The following is a 14,464-nucleotide window of genomic DNA, read 5'->3' on the forward strand; positions in this document are numbered from 1 at the left end:
TTAAGTTCATTTGTGTACAATGTCCAAAGTAGCAAGAGCTTTCTTGTTGGACACCATCACATTCATATAATTGGCAGCAGTTAAGAGAGGAAAAACCAGCTACCCTGACCAAATTTAGAAGGCAGGTAATTCAGCTGTTTTGCTACAGCTTGAGAAAACGGTGGGAGATAAGCAAGCTACTGAAGAACACAGCAAGATAAGAATAGCAGAAGAAAACCACTCAGATGACAACTATTAGAAAAAAAATCTGCAAGACTGAATATCCCTTTTTTTTCATATCAATTCAGTGGATAGTAATTTTTGGACATTTTGATTGGCTTGTGTAATTTGGAAAGTCCTTGGCTATTCAATATCTTGGAACTAGAAACAACATGGCATCCCATTTTGTGACAGTTTCATAAGACGACATTATTTTTGGTGATAAATGAAGCACTGTTTGTTGTAAAAACAATAATCTATCATGGCTATTCAACATTTAAGGACATTTAGTAAATGGTGAATGTTATTATTGGTAAATGTAATATCGTTTATGGAATATTATTTAATTTCTGTTGTTGCGTTCGTCAGAACGCATCCTAATCTGGTGTTCCTGTGGTACAAATGTAGAAATTTCGAGATATAATGGGCAACTGCCGATTAGCTTCCCCTATTAATTTTATCAGGAACATCTTGGCTGCAGGAAACTGGACTTCTTTGGACGCATTTCTGTTTCCTTTAGTCTCATTTTCATGCAGATGTCATGCTTGTAGATGAGACGATCCATAAGCAATGATTATTACTAGTTTAATAGCAGTAAAACGCAGTACAGTTTGTACTTACGCCACAGTTGTTGTTTCCAGATCCACACCGGAGTAATCTTTCAGATAGGGATCAGCTGCAAGCAATAAAAATGGGTAAAATTAAAAAAGACCTTAGAATGCCATTTATTCTAAAAGTGAATGTAATATTCTATTTCAATAACCAGCCTTAAGTATTTTATCTCAAAAAGACATGTACCTGTAGTAAATACAACTTCTGAGGCATGCATGATATATCACTAACTCACCCTTAAACTTATCAACTTTTCCATAATGAACTTGCAGCACAAGATAAGGAGCAGCTGTACCATGACCAACTTCAAAGGCAACATCTGAAAAAAAAGGCAGGGATGTCACTGAGATTTCAAGTTGCCGGGTAAATACAACAGGTAGGTGAGGAATCAAACAGCCCGGGATTTCTTTTGGTTCTACTTTTCTTCTATTTACCTATGAAAGTAGCCGGGGGCCACATTTGTAATAGGTGGGGGAAATCCCCGGCCCCCGGCTCTTAATGACATCCCTGAAAGACCATGATTTTTTTTAGTGAAGTATAGTCAAACCTGTATTACCAGTAAGTATTCAAGCTCTTTTAAGCCATTATTTACCAGAAATGGTGTTCCTATTAAATTACTATATCAAACTTACCTGTATTATATTAGTGTTCATTTTATTAAGTGGATGCAGTCACCTTTAAATACTTTCTGAGGTCCTAACGAGTTATTTTCTATTGTTTTTACCTGAGCTATTAAATGATTTCTTTGCATGTCAAGATGTACCATATATCATACAATTTGCATGGTGTTTATTTGTCTTTCTGCTTTTTTTATACTTGATTATTTCGCTTTCACCATCTTCAATTTGCTGGCTTTAAAACAGGTCACATTCCACAGGTCAAGAGTACAGGTCACTGCTCCATCGATAAATTACCAAACCACACAGATTCCCCTCGTTCCAATGAAGCATTTTGTAAAAGCTTAGGGCTAGGAGACACTTTTAATCCTGTATCATTTTAATCTGTATCATGGTGACCTGTACTCTGACCTGTGGAAAAGTGACCTGGCCATTTTAGACCTGCCGTCTTCAATTACTTAATTAAGTCTTAGGTCTGTCAAACCTGGATTCAGTGATCAGATTAGCTGGCCACTTTTGATCCCAAGAGTGACTGTTTAATAAAGGTTTGAAAATAATGGAGGGGCAGAAGTATCCATTTTGATTGGATGAACCTTGTGCATAATACATGTATTATTCATTCATATAAGGCATTCATCCAAAAGTTGCTTTGCTAAGATGTTTGAAGGGGCCACTAAGATAATGTACTGTACTTACCATTAGGAAGTTTCAATTCCGGTGCATTTCTTCCCCAGGCATACACAATTTTCTCTCCAGAACCACAAACGTCTGAACCCATATCTCCACAATTCCTGTACAAAAATAGCAAGATTTTACTGTGTATTTAAACTCATCGTCAACTAAGAAATTTGGAAACTGGTGCCTTAGAAACTAGAGGGAGCAAGCATATTTAATCCAGGCACAGTATGGAGGTATTCATGGTAATCACACATAAAGAAGGAACCACCCACCATTGGCTGCTAACATGCACTGTCACACTGAACGTCGCCCAGTGCTAAAGAAAAGAAACACTTACCTACATCCACAGTTACCCCTGAAAATGAAACAGGTTTTAGAGGGCGGGGAGAGGTGGCAGGGTGTAAAAAGAATCCGCAAAGATTTGCAATCAACAGGCTGTGATCCACAAAGATGCAATATTGCGTACTGTAAATGAGCCCTACAGATCCTAATGGGTACCCCAAAGACATGTGCAAAGGAAGGTGAGACTTATGGCAGCAATTAGCTGGATACAGTAAAACGCCGTGAAGAAGAACCTAGATTTTTTGAAGTTTGGCAAAATAGATTCTTATAGTTTGGAGTATTTATTGGAAGTTTAGGCTAAATAGGTTCTTAATTATATAGGTTCTTAATTTTTATGAAGAAGGATACTGTTGTTGATTACAAGAAATTGCTATAAATGGTATTTTGCCCTTCATAATAGGCATTTATTTACCAAAAATCTAACAAAACTAGGTTAACAGCTAGAAGATACGCAGTTTTCTACAATGGTTGTATACATTATACATTTATTATATAATGTAATATAAATTTCCCATATTAAAGCCAGACTTATGGTCAAAATGTTTATGAAAATGTAGTCTAACCCCACATATAAGAACCTATTGATTTTTCTTGGCTAAACTTGTTCTTATATGTTGGCATATTAAAATGACAAATTTCTGCCAGCAGGTTCTTAAATCCTAGGTTCTTCTTCGCAGCATTTTACTGTATTAACCTTGCTTCCATTTAAGGTTCATTTACATGTAACTACAAAGTTGAACCTCCCATAATTAAGTGTCCGGCCACCCAGTAATATGAAGATTTACTGGTCTAAAAAGAGGGTCAGACACATTAAGTTCTTTTAACTGAATTAATTATTGCATGCTATTTCTAAGTTACGATATGTGAAGATCCATGTCATCCCTAAAATTTAGAGGAGCAGTTTAAAAACAATGGAAAATTATAAACCGTCACCTCAAGTAGTGGTCACAGTTGCAAAAGACAGGGTTTGAAATCAATGCTCGCAAACTGACAAAATGTGCGTGATTTTGATAATCTGTGAGTGAGAAAAATATCCACTAGCAAACGTTTGAGAGTAAGAATGATCTATCTCTCCCTACAAAGTGAAAGAATTTGCTAGTGGTCTCACCAGTTTGCTAGTGAAAAAATATCTTATCAGCAAAACTTTGCAAGTACACTAAAAAGTTAGCTTCGAGCCCTGAAAGACCATTTTACAGTTGTGGGCTTAGTATCCTAGGCTTTAATTGAATGTCAGGCTGTGGTTGACCTTGTTTTGGTACTACCTCCTTCCTTTTCTTATGGAAATTACATTTGAAAAATACTAGTTAGCATAAGAACAACATGATTTACATGTCAAAGCAGAGAGGTTTGTGCAGCGGTTTGAACAGATTTTTAGATCCAAAATTTCAAGACTTTGTCCAGACCCTTTTCGTATCAAAACAAGGTGAACTCCAGCCTAGTTGCCACCTGTAACTGTAAAATGGGCTATTACCAGAGGAGGTTGTTTAGGAGAAGTTTCAACCATAGGGCTGGGATTGGGAAATTTTAGTGTTTTGAATAGGTGGCTGATTATAGGACAGGGCTCAAAATTGCGACTGATACGGTCGCCTATGCGACTAACATTTTCTCCTTGGCGACTAAAAATTCTGGTTTAGTCGCCAGATTTCTCTATGATTTAGATTTAAATTAAAAGAGTAGAGTTAAAACGAACATTTCATCTTATCTTGCTTTGCTTTCATCATAAAAAATGTGCCAAATCGCATAAACAAAGCCAGTTTACCTCCAAATTTATACCGACTTCTATCCATGATATTTGAAAATCTGATGGATCGTGCCATACTATCAGGCTGCATCATTTACGTTATGCAAACTGGCGACTAAAACTTTGCATCTTGCGACTATATTTCTCCAGTTGGTCGCCAAAAGTTGACCTAAGGATTTTTTTAATTTCGAGCCCTGTAGGAGGGTTTGCTTACGAGAGGTGGTTGCACATGAGGTTCCACTTCCACTATAGTAATAATATTATTATTATGCTACCAGTCTTGTTAAACTTTGTAAAATTAAAAAAATAATATCAGACATATTTTATACAGAGCCTGTATACAAAAAACCTACCTGACTCTCTTGGTTAGAGGACTGACGGCAGTCAATAATATACCACTAACAATATATTTTCATTAAAGTATTAAGCACATACCAATATTTTTTATCCTTAGCAAACAAATTTTCTCCTGGGGTTTGACATCCAAACATTAACATGTGATGAGCAGTGTGCATTTCAGCAAAAGGCTTGAATCCCACTGCAAAGGACATTACAAAACTTTTATTTCCATTTGTCGAGAACAACTTGTTACAGTAAACAAAAGATTTTCTGTGAAGTAAATGTTGAAGTGACAGCTTCAAGCAAAAGGAGCTCAAATTGACAAAACTGAAAATCTGAAACTTTTTAATTGTGGTTGCTAAAGACATCAATAGTCTGCCAGATGTTTCAAGAAGCACCGACAACCGACAAAACATGTCAGCTACTTTGCTCAGAGAAATCAGCTAATTTCTTCCATTAAATGGGAAGCTGGGAATAAAGGCAAGCTTTCGTTATCTGTTACTGCTTATCATCCAGTCAAAGAAACGAACCCAACAATGTTTCTTGACTTCCATTTAACATTCTCTGAGGCTTAAAGCAAAATTTTATATGTGAGATAAGTCAAAAAAACGAAAATTCGTACTCAGGATAAAAAAAAACAGCATTACTTCCAGTGAAATTGGAAACCTTTACAAGTTGCTTACATCATAGGTCATGAATGAGATGGCATGACACATGTACACATGTGTCAACTGTATCAGTGGTCTCAGTGTCTCATCTGTCTCGCTAGCTGTCGAAATTCTCCATAAGAAAGACAAAGTGAGTCAGGTCAAATGTCGTCAGAGACCATTTTGATCAGTATTGGTATTTTTCGGTGTGGTAGGAAAAAATCTGTCCATGGAAGACCTAATCTAGCTGGGAGCTCGCAATAACTGCAAAAGCTATTATACTGCACAGTGGACTGAGACTATTAGTGGGATGTCAGAGGCAATGGTCAAACCTAGATAACCAGGTTAGTGAAAACTCAGTTTAACAAAGGAAACTGACCTGTAACAATTTTCACCTTTGGCAAAAGTACCCCACAGCTTTAACATTAAACCTGGGCTTCTAATCTTTCTAATTTTCATGATAAAAGGAGAAACACAATAAAGGGCAGGAGTTGGGAGACAAAGGGACAAAAGGTACGTGAGGCAGGAGAACGGGGTACGGGAAGCGGGAGGTTGTGAACACCCTGCCCTCCCCCCCCCGCAACCCTTCGGTATTTATGAGTTGAAAATGAAAACTTCCTATCAGCAAGCAGAAACTATCTTTAGTTACCTATATAGTGTTTCTGGTCACTGAGATCAAGAGCTGTACACATGTATGAATCATGCTGCAAGGTAATAAAATTATTTAATAATGGTTAATAAACAATGAAATAATTATTATTAATTAGTTATATTCTTATGAAGGGACTCAGCACTTCCAACTGGAAGAATTATAGTGGTTAACAAACAAGAAGGTTGCGCTTTAGTAAATAATTAAAGGGAGCCCGGTGCTCTAACCTGTGAAATCAAGGGTGCCTGGCACATGATTTCTCCGAAAAACTGAGATTTTCCTTTTGCCAGGGTAGTGGGAAGTTTGAGGCGAGAGGCATCCTAAGAGTAGGGAATTTGACCTTTAACTAGGTGGGTTGGAGAATTTGAACTGAAAGTGTCAATCAAGTTCAACTTCTTTGTATATATGTTGTGGTGAATTTCTTATCTCAGGTAATTTTTATTTTTCCCTTGTTTCAACTTCATTAGCATACATTACCCTATCCAAAAACAAAGGACAAATAAAAATTACCCCAGATAAAAAATTAGCTACAACATTTATATGACCCAGTGTCTGCCAATGTTGTATCTTTCTCATAGCGAGCTTTTGTAAGCAAATGGCTTGTTTGACAAGGACTTCAAAAGCTATTATCTAACAATCGATTAGCAGACACTTGAGGCCGAAATTGTCCTCTCAAAACACTAGAAAAAGACGTTTCAGGGCTTCAAGATTTCAAAACTTTCTGGGGGAGCATGCCCCCAAGCCCCCCTAACAGCTCGATCACCCCTTTGGCCTTTGCATAAATTGTGGTTGATTTCACAAATTGACCACAATTTTCTGTGGTCAACACTCTTATAGACCATAAAAATGACGTCATAAAATGGTCAAAACCCAAGTGGAACCACGAGTTGCAGGCGAGTGGTTCCGCTGCAAAGTTTTGAACATTTTATGGCGTCATTTCTATGGTCTCTAAGAGTCTAGATCACGGAAAATTGTGGTTGATTTGTTTTCACAAATAGAGAATAATACATGGTCGTGCGGAGATATGGAATTTATCTTCGAGTGTTCACATCGATATCGAACGAGTGAGCACAGTGAACGAGTGAGATATCGAATGTGAACACGAGAAGATAAATTCCATATCTCCAAGCGTCCATGTATTATTCTGTTTATTATATAAACAAGAATCAGCCATTCCATAAACCAAAACCATGCCATATAGTCGAGAACCCAACAAATGTCATTCATTGTTTAAAATACTCCAGTGTAAACTCGGAGCTCTACAAAGTACAGTAAAAAATAAATACAAATATTAAAAATGTCCGGTATCTTGTTCAAAATATAAAAGACAAGATATATGGTTAAAATGTTCTCAAACTATCAAATATCAATAATTTCACATGTTAAAATATTGTATTTTTACGTGTGTTCAGATACCACATTTCTCGGTGGTAGAAATCCTTGTAAAACACTGCAGTTTATATAATAATAACATTTATTTTTTTTTACCAAAAACCAAAAACAAAACAACCAGCACTGCGTGACATGTCACGTCATTTCCATGGTCTATACTCTCATAGACAATAGCTCTTGACCAATCAGTGCACAAGGATTCGCTCAGTTGTTGTAAAATAAGAAATATTGCGATTTTACATACTCAAAAGGTTGAACAGTCTGAGTATATTTTTCAAATTCACGATCTGCACTGTCAGTCATATCCAACCTTATGGTAGAGCCCTTGACCACTACAATCGCCTATTAAATGTAACAGGAATTAAAACAGGTATTCAAATGCCCGGGGTTGCCTGGGGAAGGTGAGATGCTGAAAGTTTGAATTGATCAATGCATTAGACATAAGATACGTGCATATGAATTCTTGTTACCCAACAATGTAACCAGGGTGAAATTTTCCAAATAAACACAAGGCAGTTAGGTTTCCTGAATGAAACAGACACTTTGCAAAAAATCAGTGGTAATCCCAAAATGCCATGATAATGATTATGTTGTGGTTCAATTTTATCCTTGGGTTAAATTTTCTTTTCTTTTGTTTCAAAATCAATATCATACAAATTTATCATACCCAAAAACAAAAGAAAAGAAAATTTATCCAAGGAAAAAATTGAACCACAACAATTACAATAAATCTATGAATGCAGATATAGAAACTAGAAGGATATAGATGGCCAATTGCATAAGCTCTGAAAATTTGTAGAACAAACAAATATGTATTTGGACAACCTTACAAATTATGTACATGAATGAATCACCGAATAATTTGTTGATTCGAAATTTGTAATAATTATTATATTTACATAAAGCCAGTCTTTTCTTGAAAGTCAACAGAGCATTTAAATTCCAATTTTTGAAAATTTGTCTCTTCAAAACCAAACATTTTTATTCACTTAACTTATCAATATCAAGTGTAAAAATTTCTTCTTCCCCATAAAAAAATCCCCAAGCGGGGATTCCATCAGGATTAGATCCCGCACAGCTGTTTGAAAAAAATGTTTGATTTCTGCATGAAAATGTTTATTCATCAGAGACGAAATAAGTAATTTTTCAAGCATACGATCCTATTATAAAATATCTACGAAATACCTCGCTAAAGACGTTCACCAGTACATACAGTACAATATTTTATTTAAAGAATGCTTCTTCCTTCAAAGGAATTTGTGGAGAAACAGGGTATTTTTTTTAACTTTGAATTTTCACTTAACCGATTGCCACCAGGCTAGTGTCTTCTCAATCGCCATGCATTTTATCACGATTTTTTTCGCTCCAAACGTCAAAGGTTTCACATATAAGTTATTAGAAGAAATTTACTTAAATAAACGTGTTTAGAACGCTTGAGTAATATTCCTTCAAGTGTGACCAAGTAGAATTTATAAAATATAATTAGCTGCCCATAGAAAGCCAGCTGACAAAAATAACTTGGTGAATAACTTACTGGTCCTCACTCGTCGTTCACGGGAAGAAATATAAAGGTTTTCAGTTGCTCCATCGTTAGATCAGAATCAAAGAGAAAATGGTGAATTGGGCACTTGTACGATCAACTAAAATTATTTTACTCCACAAGTATAAGCGATGCCCAAAGAAAAGCCCATAAACACCGATCGGCAAAAATAATTACTAAAGGCGACAAATGTGGGCAAGGGAATCTTTCCTGTTTAGTAAGAAGTAAGCTTACCTTTTCCGGGTGAATACCGGGCATCTTGAAATCCACAACATCTAACTTCTGGCTCTTTACTCGTTCTCTAGGAATCTCTCTCTGATATAAAGTGTCGTAATAGTCCCTCGCTTGATCATCAAAAAAATCATAAGAGAAAGACTTCGCTAATATCACTGACAGGGTCAAAATCACTATCAAAATCAAAACGGCCACCGATTTTCTGTCCATGGCGAACTGTGACGGTTCAGTGCTCGAAGAATGAAGATTTCTAATTGTACGTCGACTTATTCTTGTCCGGTGATCTTGAGCATATTTTCTCTTGGCATAAAAAGAGAAATAGAACAATTCTCAGTACATTAATTTGTGATCAAGCGAAACGCCCGCCAAATAAATGCCCCCTTCCTACTTTGATATTTATGCATTTTGTCATTGCGAGGTGATGTATTGAACCGGAAAAGTATTGAAATACAGCGCTTTGATTGGTTGAAATAAAAACGCCCTCATCTGAAACGTGCAAAGCGCGAAAACAGTCTGCAGCTGGCCAGAAAACGTAGTTTGAATTTTTTGCTCTCAAATTAATTTTCTTTTTTTCATGTGCACATTTCGTTTGCCAAAAACAAAAACCGACAACAATAAAAAAGTAAAGAAAACGAAGTAAAAAATTAATGAGCAAAATGAAATAAGATATGGATTTACCTGCGAGGAGAAACGGATGTTTTCGCAGGCTAGGATTTACCCAGAATGATTCCTTTTTACCCTTTGGAAGGTCTCAAACTGAACTGACATGAAACTCATATATTAAGCAGTTTTAATATAAAAATGTGAATAGAGGTATTTTGTTGGAAAAAATCGCCTCATCAATTTGTGTTGAAACCGTATGTGAAGAAATTTTTCTTCCTTTATTCACATAATTTTAAGAACGACTTTTCCCTTCGACTAAGAAAATTTCACAACATTTGTTCCCTTGTGTATGTTTTTATTTATTTATTTATTATTTAAAGTTTTCACACAGTCAAGCCTGCATCATAATCACATCTTTTCCTGGCAGCTTTTTTTTCTGTCGAGCCGGCAAAAAAAAAAACGTCGAAAAAAGACCCACTCAACTAAGCTTGTCGAGTAAAATTGATGATATCCTTGAGTATTGGCTCTATTTCGATTTAAAGAGGGGCAATTTTTGCTATATTTACCGCGGCCGTAACTGTTTTTGGTCGGTCCGGTGTTCTGACGTAAGCGAGTTCTATTGTAATTTTATCTGCCTTCGTCAGGTGAACCCACGCATTAAGGAAAATGAAAGTCACTTATTGACAGCTGCCTGGAAGGTTATTCACTATTTCCATTTCTGTAGCCAATAGATCGTTTTCACATGACGTCGCGGCGGCCATATTTGTGTACAAAAAAAATCCTGTGGGAATTGAACTCTTTTCACATGTTTAAACTTGTTTTTTTATTCCAAGCAATTTGCAAAGCTGCTGACCACGTGACTAAAAACGATCTATATCCAGGATCAGGGGGGGCTAGCAACGGCCTTTGATCTTGCCGCTTTTCGGCTTTCCATGATCGCCCCAGTTAAGAAATCTGTCAATCATTCGAGAACTGTAGCGAGCATGCGCGAAACGGGCTTGGAATAACAACAACCTCAAGAAGTTCGTCTTCGCAGCGACTCGACAGTGTGATAAAGTGAATTCGCTTTTGGTCCTGTTGGTCATTGCTTTCTTTGCTGTAACCGATTTTTTCCGCAGTAATGTGGAGTTTACGTTTTCCTTTCGTCTGGTCTTGCGTTTATCATTACATGCGATTTACTACGCTAAGAATGAGACCAGTGAACAGTCATTGTACATGTTCCTCGATGCCCGACCTTTTGGCTCACTACAGGCTTTCAAGCTGTGTTTCTGTTTAGAAGACCCACAAGAATAGAAGAAGGGCCAACCCTCCAATGCGTATGTAGAAGAGTTTATATTTTCAAGTAAATGGCCGAAAATTAATCCTTGGTGATATTAAAAAAAGCGCGGTGGCCGTGGTCAAGTAGAAGAGTTGTCAGAGTTGTTTACGGTTTCATTACACCTTTAAGACGAAAAGAAATTATGATTGAGATTCTTAATTCTTCATCCTTGATTGTGAACTTATCCTGGCAGAGTTGCCTTTGATGATTGAGTGGTAGATGGTCAAATCTCGTAGTTCATGTATTTTGTTATGTAAATAAATTTTGCCAAGAGATCATTGATTTCACTCTTGATATGCTTAAGTTCTTATCTTCGTGTGACTTAATTTAAACTTTACCGTAGTTTCTAAGAAATGAATATAGGCAAATGAAAGGGTAATTATTTTGTGTGTTTGGAATTCTCTTTTCATGACAGCAGTTACTACACTGCCTTCAGTTTGAGTCCTCATTCAATTGTGTTTTGTTTTGTTGCAAACAAAGTGGGAAAAATTGTAAATATTTTATTCCAAAAACTACACTACCCACTGGAACAAGAGTATGGTTAAAAGAAGATTAGCTAAGGTCAGAAAATAAATGTTCAAGTTTGCATGTTTTGACAAGGACTACATCTGGCTAAATATGCTTCAAAGGGAATTTATAAAATTTAAAAAATGATGACATTTGTATTTTTGCCTTTCCTTTGGCCACTGTGATCAGTTTTTGCAATATAAGTGCATGCAATGTTTTACACCTTTGGACATCAACCTACCAGGTTAGCTTGTGTCTGTGTAAAAATGTAGTTTACTGTTAATGAAATCAAAGTAAACCCTCTCAACTTAAAAATTGTCTTGTACTAGTGGATATTGAAAACACCATAGGATGCCTTGGAAAAAAAATGTAAAATGATTATTAAGATAATATTATTTGCAGTCAACAATAACAGTTAGAAACTTGTGTTGAGGCTGGCAAAAATTTTTTCAGAGACCATAAACCTTCACTGACTTTGTTGTTACAGCAAGTGGTAAAAGGGTATTAAAATGTGAGATCACCTCCCTGGGCTTACACTGAAAGAGAGTATGGGTAGTAGGACACATCGGGCATTTTCCTACCCTTTTTAAGCCAAGAGACCTAATTTATAATCCTGATTCATTTCCTTTCGCATACAGAATTAAGGTAGCTTTTAAACTTAGAAACATGGCAAAACTTGGGGGGGAATGGTGGTACCAATAGACTGTACTCTATAGACCGCTGCTTCTTCAACCTTCACAACCCAAACAGACACCTTGTTCAAAACTCTAAAGGGTGAAATGGTCACCACCCTAAATCAGCAGCACATACCCATCTAGACCAAATACACCAAGGGTAGTATCATAGAAAGAACTGCTGAGAGGATAGGGCTCAAGCCCGACAATAACTGTTTTTGATGGTTGATAAAAAATCAATTTTAACTAATACTTGTATAATTTAGTTGTAAATCAGATTCATAACTTACACAAACAATAAACTTAAGTTGTGTATTTTTCAAGCCTCTTCTGATTCTCTTTATAAACTTTGCAAAACATTCAGTTTTCTTTTCTCTGTTTCTTCTACTTCAGTCCTTTAAGGGATTTTCTCGACGCATACTCTTTCCTGATGTACTCACTCTTATTAGCAACTGAATTAGCCTCTTGTTCTTACACTAAACCACTATAATCATTTCAAGTATAATTCATAACTAAAGGGTAATTTTTGTACCAACAATTTCAAGGAAATACTTGAAACCGAAGCCACTATCTAATACAAAACTACTAAATACGGTTTTACTGTTGGAAATTTATTGATTATCACTCCAATGACATTCCAGTGAAGGTTTTGAAGGTTCAGTAAACCCCTCCCAGCCTTCTGATATTAAAAATAGCTTATACTGACAGACCCAGTATATGTGAAGCAAAGTGATTGGAATATTTACCCTGGTTTTTACTAAATTGGCCCTGTATTCTGTATTGACGCCCATAAATATTTGTTGTACCTCCCGGTGTACACAAACAAACTTACGAACAGCGAAGTAGAAAATCAGTGGTTTAATGAAAATTCACATATGACTGTTGCAAGACTCATACCAATATATTGTGCTCGTAGCATGTGTTTAAGATAAGGAAGAGAGTCTTAATACCACTGTAAGTGGAAAAATATAAGAAATAGAGCAAGACGGTCGCTCGAAAATTATAACTGAACTTGCCGAGATCCCGAATCACGATCGATAAGTGAAGTCACCCATGAACTGTTCATACATCACGCCTCCTGATGTCCAAAAAGTCCATTAAAAAAAGTTCATAGAAACCTTTTCTCGATAATTGTACGCGGGAAAACTTAAAACTGAGCAAAAACTCATCGTCCTTCCATGTCCGCATTCTCCGCCATATTTGTTTTCAAGGAAAATTTGTACTCAGTCTCACTCGGCCGAATTTCTTAACTGGGGCGATCATGTAAACTCGGTTCCAGACCTCGCTGCCAGCCCCCCCTGTCCAGGATAAATCATGATTCATGATCATCAGTTTGAGAGTCCACCGACGGATTTGTCCTCAAGGCGCACGTGTGTACCGTGCTGTAATTCTTGGGATATCAAAAAACTTTGAAGATCCTTGAGATTATTTCTTAATTCATTTCTTTATTTTTTGCCAATTTTCAGTGGGGGATTTAACTTAATTACCATAACTCAAAAGCCACCTAAACACGGGTTTAATTGCTCGGCGGTTTTATAGACTCCAAATATGCCTAACAAACTGTTTTCAAATACCGTATGCTGCCAGTTATAATTAAGTCCCCAGTTACTGGCCCATCTACCTGTAAACAACAAAAAAATACATCCAATTAGGAGCTTCCCTGGATATAAGCCTCCCTCTAAGGGCCTCATTACATGGAGGCGGGGAACCCCATGCAGGTGAGATAAGCCGCTTAGGTGGGGTAACCCGCCTGTCCATATAATCTCTCATATGGTCACTTGCTACCGATCATGTAAACGTGATCGAGTTAAAATGAGAGATTATATGGACCGGCGGGTTACCCCATCTAAGTGGTTCACCGCACCTACAAGGGGTCTGCCACGCCCATGTAAATAGGGTCTAGTTGTGTTCCAAATGTATGCAAATGATTTAATTTATTATGACCTTTTGAAGCTTTAGGAGCAAGGGTAGCACAATTGGTTAGGGCGCGGCCTTGGGTGCGCGAGGTCGCGATTTCTATCCTCGGTAATATCTTCTCTCCGTTCTGTGTAGCTTTGATTAGCTTTAAATACCCTTAAAACGGAGCATTGATGGAAAGAGGGGGTAAAATGAGCCAACCTCGTCCCCAGGGCGCTTTTCCCTGGCCCACCTCCAAAGCCAGGGAAAAGCGCCCTGGGGACGAGGTTGAAAATGAGCGCACCCTCGACCTCATGTTTATCAGTTATTACTGTCACAAGTTACCGTATCGGCTTTATCTTTATTTCTTTATTTTATTTATAATTGAACCAGTAAATGCAAAATGTATTTTGATCAGCACTGCAGCTATAGCTTATTTCAAAGCACTTTTTCTATTCCGATAGTAAGCCCCCTCGG

General features: G+C 37.0%; 1 protein-coding gene across 3 annotated transcripts in view; it reads right to left on the reverse strand.

Moving 5' to 3' along the window:
* Positions 1 to 9,407, reverse strand: part of LOC140938975 (peptidyl-glycine alpha-amidating monooxygenase A-like) — a 32,396-nt gene extending 22,989 nt beyond the window's left edge. For all 3 annotated transcript variants that reach the window (XM_073388522.1, XM_073388523.1, XM_073388521.1), the window contains exons 1-6: positions 8,990 to 9,407; positions 5,824 to 5,878; positions 4,624 to 4,726; positions 2,124 to 2,218; positions 1,046 to 1,129; positions 820 to 874 (exon numbers count right to left, since the gene is read on the reverse strand). In XM_073388522.1, the coding sequence (XP_073244623.1) occupies positions 820 to 874; positions 1,046 to 1,129; positions 2,124 to 2,218; positions 4,624 to 4,726; positions 5,824 to 5,878; positions 8,990 to 9,199 (602 nt within the window). In that variant the 5' untranslated portion in view covers positions 9,200 to 9,407. The remainder of the gene's footprint in view (positions 1 to 819; positions 875 to 1,045; positions 1,130 to 2,123; positions 2,219 to 4,623; positions 4,727 to 5,823; positions 5,879 to 8,989) is intronic.
* Between the last annotated feature and the right edge of the window lie 5,057 nt (positions 9,408 to 14,464).

The sequence above is a fragment of the Porites lutea genome, chromosome 5 (genome assembly GCF_958299795.1).
Source record: "Porites lutea chromosome 5, jaPorLute2.1, whole genome shotgun sequence".
Taxonomy (NCBI): Eukaryota; Metazoa; Cnidaria; class Anthozoa; order Scleractinia; family Poritidae; genus Porites; species Porites lutea.